Consider the following 18,505-nt stretch of genomic DNA (forward strand, 5'->3'; position numbering starts at 1 on the left):
CTCCACCGTCATGAAAGCTTTATTTAAAACTGAATATGTTGCCCCCGTGTCCACCAAAAATTCCATTTCTTTTTGTTTTTCCCCTAGCTGCATTATAACCGGTGGATCTGCTAGGTGGAGTCCTCCGGTCTTCTTCAGTCTTCTTTCATGTGTGCGATGACTGGTTCTCGACCCCGTCTTCTTTGCTGGTTGTTCTGTTTTCTTTTCAGACATTGGCTCTTCCAATGACCAAATTCCTTACAGTTAGCACACTGGTCTTTACCTAACTTAGGTGGGCCTTGTCTGGGTGGTCCCTGCCTGGGTGGTCCTTGCTCATATTTTTCTTTCTTCTCCTACTGTTGTTACTAACTTTCTCATTCCTTGTTTGTACCCTTCTTCTCGCTACCTAAATACTCTCCATGCTTCATTTAATAAGGTCTCTAAGTTTCTCGAGTCCGATCCCTGAAGCTTCTGAAGCTTGTGTCTAATGTCCCTTGTAGATTGCCCCAAAAACAGATTTACTAATTGCTGTATTCCTACATCAGATTCAGGATCTAATGTAGTGTGGTGACGCATGGCATCTCTCAGGCGATCTAGGAAGTCAGATGGTGGCTCGGAAGGACCCTGTTTAATTGCATATAAGGCTGACCAATTTATGATTTTAGGAATGGCCCTTTCCATCCCCTTTGCTACCCATTCCTGGTAATCTTTTAATTTTTGCCTTTCTGCTGACCTGTTTGGATCCCAGTGTGCGTCTTGAAGTGGGAAATAATCTTTTACATCTTGGTGTTGTGTTTTATAGAAGTCCTCTGCCAAATCCCCTGCTGTTTTTAAAATTAATTGTTTTTCAGTTTCAGTTAATTTATATCACTCCAATATGGATTGTGTTGTTTAATTATAAATGGCAAGCATTTAGCGGTACCTACCGGATCAGTGCGATAATTTTTGGCCACGTTTTCTCATGCGTCTAGGTTGATTGTAGAAAAAGGTACCTTAAGCAGCACTGCTTCTCCCTCTGGTCCCACTGCTTCCTTTAGGGGGGCTTGTAGTGCCTGTTTCCTGGTCCGAGTTGCAACAGGGCTGTCCGGGCAAGATGGAGTTGGAGTCAATGTTCCTTCCGAGTCCACATCATCTTGTCTCCTAGGGGGAGGCTTAAGCAGATCAGTTAAATCCTGTTCTTGCATTTCTTGATAAACCTTATCTGATTTTATACACTGCTCTCCAATGCTGCAGGAGGAGCAACACCTCTTAATTTTTCCCCTTTTATTTTTGTCTTCCTTTTCAAGGGCTAATACCATAGGGTCGGTGGGAGGTCTAATACCACAATCTCTTTGCCATTTGGGGTGATTTCAAAGAGAGATAAACATATCAGCATAAGAGACCTCACCCCATTTTCCTTTCCGTCTTAAAAACAACATTAACTGTAATAGAGTGTTATATTCTAAAGACCCACGAGGAGGCCATCTAATTCCATCATCTAGCTTGTACAAACGCCAACACTGAGTTGAAAATTTGATAAGAGTTCTTTTATCTTCTGTACTTCCACTCCCTGCAATTTCCTTCCAATGTGCTAAAACACAGCTAAGTAGAGTTGTTTTAGGAACTTCTTTGCTTTGCCCAGTTCCCATTTTATCTATTTCCTTCTCTTGGTTTTATCTCTCTTCCAGGCAAACCTCTTTTCACACTGCCTTACTGTTTTTTCCCAGTTTTCCTCCCACACTGACCAGGTTTCGGGAACTAAATGACTCTTTCTACACACTAAGGCAATAACAGCTGCTTCTGACAACTCTGTCACAATAGTAAGCGCGTCTCTTTCATTAAGATCTCTGCTTTTTATTTCAGCTATCCTATATCGAGCTTGAATTTCAGAATCCTCACATGCTGGATACCACTTTGATCTCAAACGAAAAATGCAATACCATTTTTTGTGACATGCAGCACACTCACACAATGCCCAAATCTTACGGTAATTATTTTTATATTCAAGACAAGAAGGTATTTTTGGCATCAGACAAGCATCTCATTTATTTCACTCAAAGCCAAACTACTATGAGAGAGAGAGAAAAAAAAATAAAAATCAAGATTGATTACTGAGAGGGAAGAAGGAGAAAGAAAAAAATAAAAACAACCACTCTTTATATACTCCTATTTTCACTAAATTAACTCAGTATTCCCAATATTTTTCTAAAATTACACTGCTAAAAAGGAACTTGGTGTTTTTGTCCACACTTAACTTTTATAATGCTCGAACTTATTCTCTTTACAACCTGCCCAGTTGTTTTCTGACTGGTCGATAAAAAATAGTATCTCTTAACTCTGCAAGCCTACAAACCTGACACCATGTTAAAACCTACTAATCATACTGTGGCACAGCTGCTCTACTACATCCACATAAAGCCAAAGGTCTGGGGCTATGCTCTTTTGATGTAGCCACCGAAAAAAACCCAGTGTCTTTAACTGGCCGCGGTATAAAGTTTTCCTTTATTCACTTACCACTACAATTTCAAGCAACTGCATACACTCACTCACCCTAACACAACAATAAATACAACACAACAAACACTTTTTACAACAACAACAAATTACAACAAAAATTCCAAAAACCCACACTCATATACCAAAGCTAATAAGTCACAACCATACCCAAATATTCATTCCTATTAGACCACTTGCGTCACACTTAATCAATCAATCTCTCATTTGCTCGTGCAGACTAATCTGCACCCCACACACATACACAACACCAGTGTTAATAACACTTCAAACTAGTTCTCTTTCAAACTAGTTTCCTTAGGGATCCACTCGACCCACCACCAGGATCGCTCGCAGCTGCCCTATTGGTCAGCGAATCCCCCCCCTGCCAGCTAAGAACGGCGAATCACCTCACTGATTCCCGGTTCCCCTAGCCGGTCGCTTGCAAGCTCACTATTCAGGGATGACACTGCGGACAGGACATCTCTCTGTGTCTTATCAGCAGCCCTAGCCACACGTATACGACTTACAGGCTTCCCTATACCCAAGACACATACCGTTTCTCCGCTGTATCAGATGGTCGTGTTTGCCCCTGCAGTGAGCGGCCGAGGAGCGGAGGTCCTCCAGGAAAATCCCGGGGTGCGCCGTAGAATGTCAGCCCCTCAGTCAATCCTGCAGCCAGGCAAACCTTGTCCCATCTGGGTTGCCAAATGAGGCACGGAATTGACTCCCCAACTCAGATAGTTATGAAGTAGGTGTGTGTTTATTCCAGCTGGGGTGCAAGGGGGTGGCCCCTCCAAAGGCATGCACACCGTCAGCAGCACTTCACTAGGTTTATATTAGGTTAAAGATTACATATGCGTAAAGTTAGAGAAAGCCCCTATCCATATTCATTACCTATCCCTGCTTCGTATTATAATGAGTTCGAAGTTCATTTAAATATGCTCATGCAAGCGCAGTGTCTCAGATTAATTGTGAGCAAGAGTCCCAAATGATTGATGATGGTGTAATCGATAGTCTTCCTCACGATGAGCTCTTCACCTTGCTCACTTGCGCATGCTCCCTTGGTCCTTGGTCCAAGTCCAAGCCTGAGAACTCACCTGTACCTGTTCGGGGTCCAAGGGCGGGATGCTCGGTTACACTCAGTGGTTTTTCTCAATTATTTGGCTCTCTTCTCTCTATCCTCCCTGATACTAGGTAGGCACAAAATCATTAAGCGAATAATAAATTGTCTCCAGCAGGCAAATCTTAGTAAATCATTATCCAATCTCTGGCCTTCTAAATCAGTTCAAAAGTTATTATTATTATTATCCAGCTTCTAGTTCTTTTAAACTAATAATTTCTATTCTACCCTAAATCAAGCCCAGAACATCAGCAAGGTATTTTTAGCATCTGAGAGAAATTTAAACCTTTTAAAAGCTGTTGTGGTAAGCCTGAAGAACTGTCTGAAGGGTGGGGAGGGGCACAAAGATGGCTCCTGTGTGTCCTGTGTGAAGGTTCTAGAAGTTTTGTACCCTGTCCGGCAGAGCCAATTTCTGATGGCTCTGAAGATGATGGACATGGTGCTGGCCAAGCCTGGGCCAATTAGAGATGTTAGTTACGCCTCTGTGAAGACATATTTGAGAAGAAATCAAAACAATGGGTGCACATACTTCTTTTTAGCTAGAAGAGGAGGAGGTGAGAATATGTGAGGGGAAAACAACATGGAGACATCAAGGTCAGTGAAGAAGGTGAGGGAGGAGGTGCTCCAGGTGCTGGAGCCGAAAAACCCTCTGCCAGCTGTGATGAAGACCATGGAGGGAGCAGAAGGTCCCCCTGCAGCCCATGGAGTCCACAGGGGATGCAGAGATCCATGCACAGCCTGTGGGGAGGTGCTCATGCCAGAGGAGCAGATGGATGCCTGGAGGAAGCTGTGATCCACTGGGAGTCCCAGTGGAGAGAAAGGCCTTGCTCCCAAAATGGAACAGACTCTGTTCAGAAGTCTGCACCCCACGGACAAAGACTCATGAGAGAGAGCAGATTCGGGCAGGCTGCCGCTCATGAGATTGGCCCCATGCCAAAGACATTCACAGAGGACTGTCTCTCATGGGAGGGACGCCATGGCTATATAGAGGACTCCTCTCCCTGATGAACTGACCAAAAAAAAAACCCCCTTACTCTGCCCCCCCTGCCACCCCCCACCCTGTGCTGTTGGTTGGAAGGAGGGAGGGGTGTGAGTGAAGAAACAGTGTCTTAAGAGGGAGAAAGGTGAATGAAGAAACGGTGTCTTAAGGGCTTATTTTCACTTCTCATTTATCCTCCGACTCTGTTAGGTTAATAAGTCACTTTGCAACTTTAAGTTTTCACCCTGTTTTTGTCCTTTTTCTCAGTGCGTCCTCCCACCAGTCCCTTATCTCAACTCATGAATCCTGTGTTTAACAGGTTTTTCTCCCTCTCCTCTGCACAGCTCGGCAAGAGAGAGCAGAGAGAGCAGATGTCATAGGTGCCTGGCATTTAGCCAGGGTCAAACCATGACATTTTGCAGCACATTAGTAAAAGGTTCCATTTTTAATTTTTTGTGCCACAGAATCAAAGGTATTTGGTAACTGCTGTTTGAACTACCACTTTGAGGGCAATCTAGATAAAATGCTTCGCAATTTCATTTAGAAACAAAATCTGAAAAGAGTCTGTTGGCAGCAATGCACTGTGTGGCAGAAGAGGAAGGCACTCTGATGTGTGTGGCTGTGAAAGAAGGGAAGCGTCCTGTGGTGGGAAAGACTCACAGGATAGTGAAGAGCTTTAGATCTGTGCCAATCATATACAGTAATGAGGTGAGAAGAAGAGAGCTTATGGTTTGGAATGTTCGTTACAGTTTTGGGTTGCTCCTCATCATCTGAAATCTCCCTCTGCGTGAATTGTAATTGATTCAAGCAAGTTATTGAAACTTACACAGCAATGCACAAATACATTTTGGAAATTTTACACTTGCAAATCAAATAAATGAAATCTCAGGGTGCCATCTTCCACCGATGGACTCCAGAGCTTGACGTTACTGGGCTGATCGTTACGCTGGAATCAAACTTAATCTTACACAGTTTTGAACTGTACGATTACTTGGTTGTTTTAAAAGTGCCAGTGTCTATCTCTGTATTTTCACGTATATAGTCATAGGAGAAAGTTTAAGGCAGATTACAGAATAGCCATCTGAAAAGAGAAGCTGTTAGATGTAATTTAATATTTGATTTCATAGTAAGGTTGGTAAGCCAAACAAAACTGCTAAACAAATGAAATATAACCATGGTAATTTGTATGTGTCAGCTGCCAGAGTCATAAATTTTGTCCTGGATACCTACACAAATGTTTTTACCAAATACAAAGTCTCTTGGTACTAGTGTTTAGCTATGGATGTACATAATCATTCTTGCTTGTTCTTAATTTTTGGTAAATTTGACTTTATGCTACAGTCCCTTAGTAAGCATGTCAATAATTCTACTAATACTATATAGTAATAATAATTAATATGTTAGATGGCACTGTACTATGCAGTATTATACAGAGGTACAGTACTACTATATAATGCTGTATAATATTAGTGCATATTTTCCTAGTGCTTACTGCAGATTTGATATGAAACCACATTAAAAAAGTAACTGTTCGGTAGCCTTAGAAACCAATGAGCATCTATTTTGTAGAGATATTTCAGAAGTTGCTAATAGCTCTAGAAGAGAAATAGTACTTTTGGAAGTAAGAGCACGCTGAAGTAAAGAAAAGGCCTAAAATATATGTCAGTAATTTTTGTCAGTGTGGAAGTTGTTTTGTTTGCCCTGAAACCATTAAACATACAAAACACTATGGAATTAATGAGAAATTAGCTTTGCAATAACCTTCAGTTCTTTCTAGTGTAAAAACATTCTTGTCTTGCTAATCCAGTGAATGGTTTCCTTTGAATGCAGTTTAAAACCAGTTGAAACGGTAGAATGTGTTAATGTATGCTGCAAATGTGTGTTTTCTTACTGGCTGATGTATTTGAACTTAAAAAAAAATATCCCCATTCTTTCCTCTCAGGAATGCCTTTGCTCCAGTGGAACCTGCCAGTATACTCTCTGGTGCTGTTTTGTATTTATTAAAATTTCAGGATATCTATGGGTAATAGATAAATATAGTCATTGGCTTTGATATAAATGTATTAAAAACAAAGGGAGAGCAAAAGGTCTCTCAGAATCTTTCTCCTCTTTCATTACAGCTTGTAACGTTTGGTACCTGAATTCAGTGGAGATGGAATCCCTCACAGGCTACCAGGCAGTACAGAAAGCCTTGAGCCTGACACTGATGCAAGATCCCTCTCCTGTCTCAACCGTTGTCCATTTCAAGGTGTCTGCTCAGGGAATCACATTGACAGATAATCAAAGAAAGTAAGCAAAAGAAGGATGGGAAGAGAATATCTGGCCCTGTTCCCAGAATATCTGGCCCTGTTCCCAGAATATCTGGGCCTGTCAGGTGTTGGCCACTGTTGATGTTCCTAGTGATATTTTACAATCTTTGTCTCAGAGGATATTAGGATTATAGGAGTGATGGTGACTGTGTAAGCTGACAGCAGTATAGGAAAGTACATTTTTTGAGCTGTGGACTTTACTTCCACGTGGCTTATATTGTCTCTGAAAGGTGACTTTGACATGACATTTTTTACTGTTGTTTCTTATAAAAAGAGAAAGTAGTGGCTTTGCTAGCATTTGATATTGAACCTATTCAGTGAAATACTTTATCTTCATTATGTCTTTCACCAGTATCACTGAACAGAGCTGACTTAAGCAGATGCTATGTATCTCCAGTATTTGAAACAGTGCTTTAGATAGCCTGTAAAAAACTATGATAAAAAGTTAATTTATACTTATTTGGTTCTATATGCTATTTAGGCTACCACAAACTCTTGCAATTAGAAAAATGACAATAACAAGTGAAGGACAACATGAATTCATTATAGGTTAAAAAGAAAAAGTGCCAGACTTCTTAATACCATGGGGTCTGCAATCATTTGTAGCAGATCACAGAACCTTCAATTGTAATGCCTAGGAGTGTGAGTATTTTGAAACGTAGTATGATCAGATTATTCACAAGTCCTACAAAGTTGTCCCTTCCACTAAAATAGTATCTAAATGGCCAGTTTTTAGAAAAATTAATTTCATACTCCTAGTCCTTTTTCTTAGCTTGAGAGTCAGTTTTCCTTTAGTTCAAAAACTTGATGTTAGTGTTATAAATACATATTTATTTGGTCGGAGCAGTTCAGGTGGTTTTCAGAGTCACTCAGAGATACCAAAGGGAATATATTGTCTTTACTAAATTAAGATTAAATGTATTTTTTTCAAATTTATTTATTGTTTAGAATTCTAAGCATCTTTACTGTTTCTGAGATTTGTTCTATTTCTTCATATCCAGACTCTTTTTTCGACGGCATTATTCAGTCAACACTGTTATTTTCTGTGCGTTGGATCCACAGGACAGAAAGTAAGTATGATAAGCAGTATTTTTAATATTTTATTTGTATTGTTGATCTGCTAAAAAACCCCAACCAACAAACCAAAACTAACATAGGTTTCATTTTTATTTCTCCATTCTGTGTTTTTTTACTGCTTTCTTAATGGACAAGGTGGACGAAAGATGGCCTTTCTGCAAAGTAAGTGGAGTCTTTTTTAAGTGAATGTTTTAGGAATATCATCAGTGGTCAATTTCTTGGTATTCTAAATTATTTTTGTCAGAGATGTGGAAGGGAAAGCAGCTGTTCAGAGACAAAAGTCTCTCAGCCCACTGTAATTAGACTTCGGTTACTTCATCTACACCTTTGCAAGTTGGGGCCTAATTATGTTACGGGTGATGGTGGAATGTCTGGAGCCAGAACTAGCATCATTTATTTAGACTGCAGGTCTGTGATTTGATTGGTTTCAGAAGTTAAAACAGAGCTGTTTGCCTCTCAGTTTTGTGTTCTACCTGTCCAGCAATACTTAACACAAGCTTGTCTCACTTAGACTGATAACTTTAAAAAAAACCCCTCTCCCAGTACATAGATGATGACACTCCTAGTAATATGAGTGTGTGGCATAAATACATAATTACCAGTGGATTGCAAAATGTTCTCTGTTGAAGGCAGGTGTTGTTGCCCTTTAATCAAAAGAAGTAACTTAAACAGAGAGGCTTAGCATTTGTTTCTGGAAGGCAACAGAGATAGATGGCTTAAATCCTTTTTCCAGTGCTCTGTGCCACACTGAGATGTGTGGCACTCAAAAACCTCTGGGCAATCCCTGACACACCACACCACACCACATGTCCTTCCCAAATCAGATAAGAGAACAGCAGTATTGAATCAGATTAAATGTATCCCCAGAGTCAGCAACGTGTCTCTGACAGCAAGCAGTACAGGATGTCATATAGACAGAGTAGAAGGAAGGGGACAGTCTCCTTCCCTGATTCTCTCCTGAGCTGGTTGGTCCATCTGGACCACTGTGTTTAGCAGTCGCATGGGACCTTGTCCATCAGAGCAGAGTGTGCTTTGTGTGCCTGGTTTGTACAGTGTGTTTTTTGTTTGATGAAGTGAGGGGATGCATATCTGTTTGTTTTCTGACATACTGTGATTGCTGCCCTTGCAGAGTGTTTGGATTCATTGCCAGGAAGCAAGGCAGTGCCACAGACAACGTATGCCACCTCTTTGCAGAGCATGATCCAGAGCAACCTGCCAGTGCCATTGTGAACTTTGTATCAAAGGTCATGATTGGATCCCAGAAGAAGATCTGACACCTTTCCATCCTTGATTCAGAGCTCATTTCTGACTTCACCAAAGGAAATCACTGTGAGAAGAAGAAAGGCTTTCAGCAACAATGTCTAAATATTGTCATTCCCAATGAGGAAAGCAGAGGATGATATGTGTTCGTGAGAGCTCAGGCTTTTATTTGAAGATGCCTCTCACAGCATTATTTCTTTGTTTTTATATCAGAGGACAAAACAAAAGAAGCTGGGTGCCACCCAAACCCACACCGCCCTTACCTGAATGAAGCATAAATTAAGAACTTCTGATGGATTTCTAATATATTTTCACATGCTGTTTCTCATAATTTGTTGGAGCAGAAATACTCACTAGATTGTGCTACTTTTTTTATTCAGAAAATGTTTTGTAAAACCTCCACAAAGGCACTTGCCATGGTTGCATCAATGGTAGTTACAGGCCTTGCAAACATGCTCTTAGGAGAATGATCATCCAAGGAAGGCTATTTGTTTTTCCCTATGTCTTTGTGATCAGTGATGAAAATTGAATTGAGGAAGGGGAAGATGAGTGTGAAGAGAAGGTTTGTGCAAGTTGATTTCTGATAAGAAAGGAGTGGCAGTGTGGAATATGCAGGAAGGTTGCTCTTTATTTAGTGTTAAGAAGGCTGAGCTCTTTTAGTTTGAAAATTTTTCAATAGAACAGAAGTGGCATAACAAAAAAAGGTGTGAAAATCTGTTCCATATGTAGGGAGTTTTTTGTATTTTTTTTGTTCAAAGAACTAAGAAGGGAAGATTAAGCATTTTAGTAATAACAGGATAAAAGTGATGGAACAGCAAGGAGGAAAATTGTATAATTTATACATTTTTACCTGTGACAGATTATTTATAGTGGATCTGAGATCTTGGTATGTCATAGAGATAATTCTTAAACTAGACCATTGTTGTGTGTTGCCTTTTTAGCATTATTTTGTGTAAGTAAATGTGTGTATAGCCTGTGCCTTGCTTGAGAAAATAGTCTGGTATTTTGACATTTGTCTTACAGTGACAAGACACTTTCCATTTTCTGCCTCTGCAATACTGTTTTGTTCCCTACATAATATGTAATTATATTTGTGGATTCTTTTACCCCATTATTTTGCTGGAGTTTTGAGGATTTTTTAATCTTTTTTTTTTAATCTATAGGAACCATATTTGATTTGTTATTCCTTAGGTTAGGAAATCTGAAAACAAATGGAATTTATTTTGTTGCTCAGTCCCATTTCTTGAGAGCATTTATGTCCTGATTTCTACAACTACCACACTTGTACAGATCTCTGTATCTTTCTTAACACATTAGTATTTGAAATGCATAAGGAAGTGCTATTTAGCTTTACAGAAAATTGATGCAGTAGGTTACAATGGAAGCCTGCACAAGGAGAGTAAGCCACTGAGATCTACTCTGTAATTCCCATTCAGTCAAAAAGATCAGTACTAGACCCCTGTAGGAGAACTTATGGTTATAATGCAGGTTTAGTGTTGCAAGTGCTGAAAAATTACATTGCTGCTATTTCTGTCATGTCTGGCTGTCAACATTTTATTAATAACCTGGTGAATAAAATAACATGCTGAATTTTGCATGTTGATGCATGAGCCACTGGATCAGCTAGTACCAGTACCCATTTGTAGATTTTAATCCTTTTATCCACCAATTTGAACTACATTTGTCCTGTATAAAACATGAGAGTTTTTTTAACAGCTCTCTTTGTATTTCCTGAAGTATTAGAACCATGTTAAACCTCATTCAGTGACCATACCTGAAGAATGTTTTACTTGTGTAACTGTCAATTTTGTGTAAATAACTTTATGCATTTTAAAAGGAAGGAGGTGAGAAAGAGAGAGAGAGAGAAGATTTGAAATTTAAGGTATTTGGACCAGAAATTGGTTTATTAGTAACAGTGGGCATGGATATCTGTAGAAGGGTGAAGCAGCCCAAAGTGGAGTAGCTACCATTGAAGCAACAAAGGCCATTACCTCTGATTTGTAACATATAATTCTGTTTTTTTGGCAAAGAGATATACTGCTTAAACAGTATTAATGTACCATCCAAGAAAGAATGCAGTTCTTATTTCTAAGAGCTTGGTTTCTTTTAAAAAACATGAGAACAAGTTTTCTTTTAAGATTCTTTTGGTGTACAGAGATTCCAGTTGCCTAATCTAGTCACACAGTCATAGTCCAGAGAATTTCTTCAACTGACACCTCAAGTAGATATAAGTCTCAATTAGATTTAAATCTGAGGTGTTGTGAGCATTGAAATGAGGAGGAATTTTTTACTGTATTTTTTCACTTCTGTAGATAATAAATTTTAGTGTGTCTTCTTAGACACTAAATGTTGGTCTTTGGGCTGAAAATAAAATGTCTTTTTTTCCTGTGTATTGTCATTTCCATTCTGGACCTTATATTTTATTCCTTGTGCTTTCTCAAGGTCTGCTGAATTCAAAAGCATGAGGAATTGCATACTGACACTCCTGCTGGTATTTCCTGGGAGTTTAGCTTTACTTGCTATGTGGGAAAAAAAAAGTTACCCTGTTTCTAAGGGAGATACTCTATTTTGCATTCCTTTGGATGGTATATTGCTATGTGCATTTGCTTTTTAATTAATTAAAAAATGCACAAAAGAAGATAGTTCAGTATGTACCATTACATAGTCTGTGTAGAAGGATACTCGTGAAAAGTTTATGTTCATGGCAAATACAAGAATAATCTTTATACGGCACTTTCTTTCAAGATTTTTGGTAGGTGTGTATACGCAGTTTCATAACAGCAGGTTGTCACATGTATGTAGCCAGGCTCCTGTTAATGTGGTTAGTAAATATACTACTATAATCATAAAGTTTTAAATGCTGAAAGCCATGTTTTAATTAAATGGTTTCATTGTATCCAACAGTATAATTAAAAATTTAATATTTCTTTCTTTGGCTTTTCTTGCTAGTGAAAATTTTCACTTTTTCTTGAAACTGTAAAGAGCATCTAAAGGTCTTCAGTATATAAAAGAATGTTCTATAAATTCTTTATATAGTAATTTTCTCTGCTCTTCAGATACCGCCTCTTTAAGATTATAATAAAATTACAAATGTAAAAATCCACCACACAGTGTCACAGGGCAGTCTGTTCTGAATGAAAGTTACTTTCTGGTGTCCAGCTAATAAGCAAAACCTTCTTCATGAATTAAGAATAATTTGGGTGCTGGGATTTAGTTTTAAGAAACTTTCAAGATTTATTTCAGGGACTTCACCTATGTTAGTGGTTCAAGTCAGTTAAAGCATATGATTTTCCTAGTTAATTTGTGGTTATAATGGTATAAAAGTACCTTTTGCCTGCATTGTGTATTTCAGTGTAAGAAGGAAGAATATGGTCTCATCTTTTGAGTTATTGTACCCATTTAACTGTGCCTCCACAGTGCTTAGACTGGAAAACCTTCCAGAGAGGGGTGAGAAATTTAACCCATAGCTGAAATAGGTACAAAATCAGTGTGTCAGATGCGCAGTGAAGGTTGAGTTACATACATGCTTTATCAGGATTATTTCTCAGACTGATAAACTCTGGTACATCATGCTGATGCCTTTTCTATGAGGCATAGACTGGCAGGAATTTTTCATTCAGTGTACTTGACTGTCGTTCATCACTACAGGCCATTGTGAGGTTTATGCATGGGTGTAAAGTGACAGTTATTCATGACAAGTATTCATCTTTTATTGTAACGAATTATAACGTGGAACAGATGACAAAGGTGCAATAGTGAAATGGATCTTCTGTGTCAGGAGTCCAGTCTCTCCTGTTAAACTCTTGTCCTTGATCCTGGATGCCATTGTGTACATGTGTACTGCTGTTGGGTGCATTTTAAGGCTGCTCTGGAGTGTGCTCCTGTGGAAGAAAATCTGCTTTCAGTATTCATGCTAAATATATTCACAACTAGTTCATATGCAGTTGTTCTTCTGCCAGTATTCTCTTAGTATGAATAACTGTTCTCTCCTTGAGATATTTTTAGCAAGAGATCTGCTCCCCTTTTTGTCCCTCACTCTACTTTTGGCAAGGCTAAACAAATCAGCACTTGGCCTTAATGTGTTTTTGTCTTTGAAAGGCTGATCCTTGTCAGTTACATAATTTCGTCAGAGAGACCTTTAAGTGAACAGCCAGATTCTTTAAAAAAGCGACAGAAGCTGCTGCCTTGTAATTTTTTTTAATATTTATATTAGAAAACTCGTGGAACAAGAAAACTTGGCCCACCAGATGGGCAGAGTAAATCCCTCATCAGCTTCTCCTGTTGGTACCTAGCATGAAGGTTACAGTAGTGTAAACTATATCAGGTGGTGTGAACAAAGGAAATTATGAGGGCAAATAGCTAAAGAAGTTCTTAAAAGCCAAAATCAGAAACAGGAAGCTTGCAGGAGACTTAGCACATCTGGCAAACTACCAAGAGGGCAAAGGGGAGCTTTTTTGGAGAATTTAAGGATCTTGCTGAATAACTAAGAAGGGATTTGCATTACATGTCACTACAAGGGATATCAAACTGGAACTGTTCCCTTCCTTTGAAGACATTTAGTGTCTCATAAATCACAGGTATTTGAACCAATTTAAATGTTTTAATATTTGCAGAATCACAGGTTGATTGAGGGTGGAAGGGACCTAAGGAGGTCATCTAGTCCAGCTGTTGTTCAAAGAGCCATTTGCCCTAATAGCTTGAATTCACCAGGGGTGGAATCTCCACAGTCTCCCTGGTCAACCTGTGGTAGTTCTTAGTCCCTGTCACAGTAAAAAAGTGTTTCCTGATATTCGGAGGTACCCTCTTGAATTTCAGTTTGTGCAAATCACCTCTTGTCCTGTTGTGGGGCACTACTGGAAAGAGCCTGGCACCCTCCCTGTATTTATACACATTGATGAGTTCCCGCTGAGCCTTCTTAGCCAGGCTGCATAGCTTTCTCTGCCTCAGGTTTGTGTCATTGACAAACTCACTGAGGATACATTTTGCCTGATCATCCATCCAGATCATTGACTAACACCTTAAACAGGACCAGTATGGACCCCTGAGGTAGACCACTGGTTACTGGCCTCCAACTAAACCTTGGACTGCGCATCAGCACTGTCAGTGCCCAACCATGCAGGCAGTTTTCAATCCACTTTACTGTCCACTCATCTAGCCCCTACATCAACAGCTTGTTTATGAGTGTTTATTATCCAAGTCAGTGTCAAAGGCCATACTGAAGTCCAGGAAGACATTATCCACTGCTTTCTCTTGAGCCAAGCAAGTAATTTCATCACAGAAGGTTGATCAACCATGACTTCCCCTTAATGAAACCATGCTGGCTCAATGTAGGTGGTCAGAGAGCAGGAGCACCTACCCTGTGAAGACAAGCTGAGGGAGTTTGTGTTGTTTAGCCTAGTGAAGTAAAGGCTCCAGGGAGACCACAGCCTTCTAGTACTTAAAGAAGGCCTACAGCAAAGATGAGGAGGGACTCTTTATCCAGTGTGGTGATAGGATGATGGGTAGATGATGGGTAGTAATGGTTTTAAACAGAAAGTGGGTAAGTTTAGAAGAGGAAATTCTTTGGGATGAGTTCGGATAAGTAGGAAGATTCCGGCTACGACTATTGTGCTAGAGTGCAGTAGGGCGGAAACGGGAGTGGGGCCTTCTATGGCTGCTGGGAGTCAAGGGTGGAGACCGAATTGGGCGGATTTGGCTGTTGCGGCCAGGATGAGGCCTAGAAGGGGAAGTGTAGGAATTTCGGTTGGGGAGGAGATTTGTTGGAGTTCTCAGGTGTTTATTGTGGAAGCTAGTCAGGCTATGCATAGGATGAGGCCTACATCTCCGACTCGGTTGTATAGGACGGCTTGTAGGGCAGCCGTGTTGGCGTCCGCCCGCCCGTGTCATCAGCTGATTAGCAGGAACGATATGATTCCGACTCCTTCTCAGCCGATGAATAGGATAAATAGGTTGTTAGCGGTAATTAAGATTAGTATGGCAATGAGGAATAGTAGAAGGTAGGTGAAGAATTTTGTAATATGGGGGTCTGTAGCTATGTATCATGAGGCGAATTGCAGGATAGATCATGATACGAAGAGTGCGATTGGGAAGAATGTGAGGGAGTAGAAGTCTATTTTGAAGCTGATAGGGATTTTAAAGTTCGTGATGAATTCTCATTGTCATAGGGAGGTGGTGTTTTCTAGGCCTGAGTGGAGATAGATGGTTGCCGGGATTAGGCTGATTAGGAATGAGGTTTTGACAGTGTTTGTGATGGTGGAGGGGGTATTTTTTAGGTTATCTGACATCAATGGGAGGATGATAGGTGTGAGCAGGACGGTTAGGGTGAGTAGTATGGAAGAAGTTAGGACTAATGACAGGTCCATTACTTTCACTTGGATTTGCACCAAGATGAATGGTTCCTAAGACCACTGGATTTCTGTTATCCTTTGAAAGTAAGGGGGCTGAGGTTTTATACTCAGATACAGGAATTAGCAGTTCTTGTTGGTTTAACCTCCCCTCGGCAAGTAAGAAGAGTTTAACTTCTATCTTTAGGATCACAATCTAACGTTTGGTTTAAAACTATACTTGCATATGGGAGCCCCAGAGATGAGTTCTGGTTTTAGGATGAGGAGGATCATGGGAAGCATATGTAGGGCTATGAGTAGATGTTCTCGGGTAGAGGAGTTTTGGATGGATGTAATGTGGGATGGTAGTGTTCCCCGTTGTGTCATTGTGAGCATGTATAATGTGTACGAGGCGGTTAGGAATATGGTGGTTCCTGTAAGGATGAGGGTGAAAGAGGATCAGTTGAAGAGCGCGATTACGATGGTAAGTTCTGCTATGAGGTTGATAGTTGGGGGAAGTGCCATGTTTGTTAGGTTTGCCAATAGCCATCAGATGGCCATGAGAGGGAGGAGGGGTTGTAGGCCTCGTGCAAGTACTAGAATCCGGCTGTGTGTTCGTTCGTAGTTTGTGTTGGCCAGGCAGAATAGTATGGAGGAGGTGAGGCCGTGGGAGATTATGAGGATTATTGCACCTGAGAACGCTCATTGGGTTTGGATTATAGCTGCGGCAACAACTAGGCCTATGTGGCTTACGGAGGAGTAGGCGATTAGTGATTTTAGGTCGATTTGGCGTAGGCAGATTGCACTAGTTATGATGGCTCCTCATAGGGCTAGGGTGATGAAAGGGTAGTGAAGGTTATTTAGTGGTGGGTTTACTAGGATGGTGATTCGTATGATGCCATATCCTCCCAGTTTAAGTAGTAGGGCGGCAAGGAGTATGGATCCTGCAATGGGAGCTTCTACGTGGGCTTTGGGAAGTCATAGGTGGAGTCCGTATAGGGGGGCTTTTACTATGAAGGCTAGGAGTAGGGCTAGGCTGCATGCTAAGTTGATGGGTGGTGAGGCGCTGAAACAGGTTGCCCAGAGAAGCTGTGGATACCCCATCCCTGGAAGTGTTAAAGGCCAGTTTGGATCGGGCTTTGAGCAACCTGATCCAGTGGAAGGTCTTCCTGCCCTTTCAAAGATCCTTAAGATTCTTTCCAATCCAAACCATTCTATGATCTATGATTCTGTAACCCATGAACAGCCAGTGCTTTGCCTTGTGAAGATTTCTTCTCTAGGTGTACAATTTTGGCAGTGTCTTATGGAAGCTGTTCCAGGTTGCAACTATCCTCTGGTGCCTTTCTAGTAAGGTAAGCGGTCTTTGCAAATGGATTCACCTCAAATTTCTGCATGACCTTTAAAAAAATGAAGTCTTTAAAATCGTTAAAGTACATTTTCATAATCGTAAAATCTTCTAATGTCTTTGGTAGAGCTTTTTCAAGAGTTGTTTAAAAACCAGAATTAGGTTTTTATGTAACAATAACTTTTTTTCTGATATATACTGTCCTCGATTTTTTTTTTAATATCTACAACTATTTTTATCCAATCTAATTAAATCTGACTTTTAGATTTTTTCCTGTTACCACATGTATTATATACAAGTCATGATCACTTTATAAAGCAGATGGCAAGTATGAAAGAAAATACAGAAAAACGAACTTGGATGAAATGCACTGGAATCAAAATGTGGGATGGAATTGGCACAGGATGCTTGTGTTTACTGCAGTAGAATAATCGAGCTTTAAAAATAGATGGAACTATGTTTATTGAAGTACTAGTTTTGAGCCATTCTGTTTACAAGCTAGCTAATGTGAAACTGCCATTGAAGCACATGGTAACTGTTTATACCTAGGATATGCAAGTGATGAGAGGAGGCCTTGTCAAATATGTATTTGATCTCACCCAACAGGAGAACATCCAGATTTGATGTTTTTTTTCTGTATTACTTTTTACATGGGACCCATCCATACCTGTTTCTCAGAAAATAATTGAACAAACATGGTTTGAATCTCTTCAATTGTAATATTTAGTCACCTTTCACTATGTCTTAGGACTTCTGTGCCTCATTTTGTTAGAATAACATGCTGAATAACTCAGAATTTTGCTTGCTCCTACCTCTGATACATTTGTTAGGTGTGGAATACTTTCATGACTCAACCTTAGTCCAGTTAAATGAGTGACATGCAGTCTGAGTATATCTTTTCCTGTGTGCATTGTCACACAAAGGCTTTTTTAAAGCGAATCACGCGAATTGCGGTGTAGCAACTCCAGAGACTTTTCGTCTTTGGAGCAGGGGTTTGTCTATTCGGCACTGGGTGCATGGGAGATTGCTCCTCCTAACATGCACACCAGGTTAAGTCACTTCCTCATTTTTATGCTCTGATCACATACAAATTCATAAAGGGGAAGGCCTATCCTAGTACAGAGGAGCATCTAAACTAATAAATTCCTGGAATTAGGTTGCACAATCTCACACAGCCACAATTCCCTCTGGTGGTCATACTGAGGAAGGGTCAATGTCTTCCTCGGGGGTCGTTTTGATGAAAGCTGGCAGTCTTCCTCAGAGTGCACTTTTCACCTTTTCTTGAGGAGCGTGCACCATCTCTCCCTTGCTGCTTCAGCAGTTTCTTCTCCAGTTCTAACCAACTTTGTTTCTGTTTTCAGCTGCTCCTACTCCTCATATTACTCTGGAGGACATTCTGTTTCTTAAGGCTATGGCTAATATTTGCTAATTTCTAACATTAATGCTGCTTACAGGGGTGAAATGGCTTCACCTCTTACAAAAGTACTGTGTTCACAGTAAGGCTGTCTAACTGTATATGTACTTTCAGCCTCAAGCAAGACTTGCTGAGATGTCATAGATAAAAATTTTAGAAAGCACTGGAAAAGTGGGAGTTCAGGTGGAGCTGCCCCAGTCCAGCAGCTATTGAGGTCTTTTGTT

At 40.2% G+C, this 18,505-nt stretch overlaps 1 protein-coding gene across 1 annotated transcript in view; it reads left to right on the top strand.

The window, feature by feature from the left end:
- Positions 1-16,316, top strand: part of TNS3 (tensin 3) — a 198,760-nt gene extending 182,444 nt beyond the window's left edge. The window contains exons 25-28 of the mRNA XM_085051666.1: positions 6,674-6,842; positions 7,864-7,932; positions 8,075-8,101; positions 9,069-16,316. Coding sequence (XP_084907792.1) covers positions 6,674-6,842; positions 7,864-7,932; positions 8,075-8,101; positions 9,069-9,213 — 410 coding nt within the window. The 3' untranslated portion in view covers positions 9,214-16,316. The remainder of the gene's footprint in view (positions 1-6,673; positions 6,843-7,863; positions 7,933-8,074; positions 8,102-9,068) is intronic.
- Positions 16,317-18,505: the final 2,189 nt, after the last annotated feature.

This window comes from Lichenostomus cassidix, chromosome 2, assembly GCF_008360975.1.
Source record: "Lichenostomus cassidix isolate B80296 chromosome 2, HeHo_3.0, whole genome shotgun sequence".
Taxonomy (NCBI): domain Eukaryota; kingdom Metazoa; phylum Chordata; class Aves; order Passeriformes; family Meliphagidae; genus Lichenostomus; species Lichenostomus cassidix.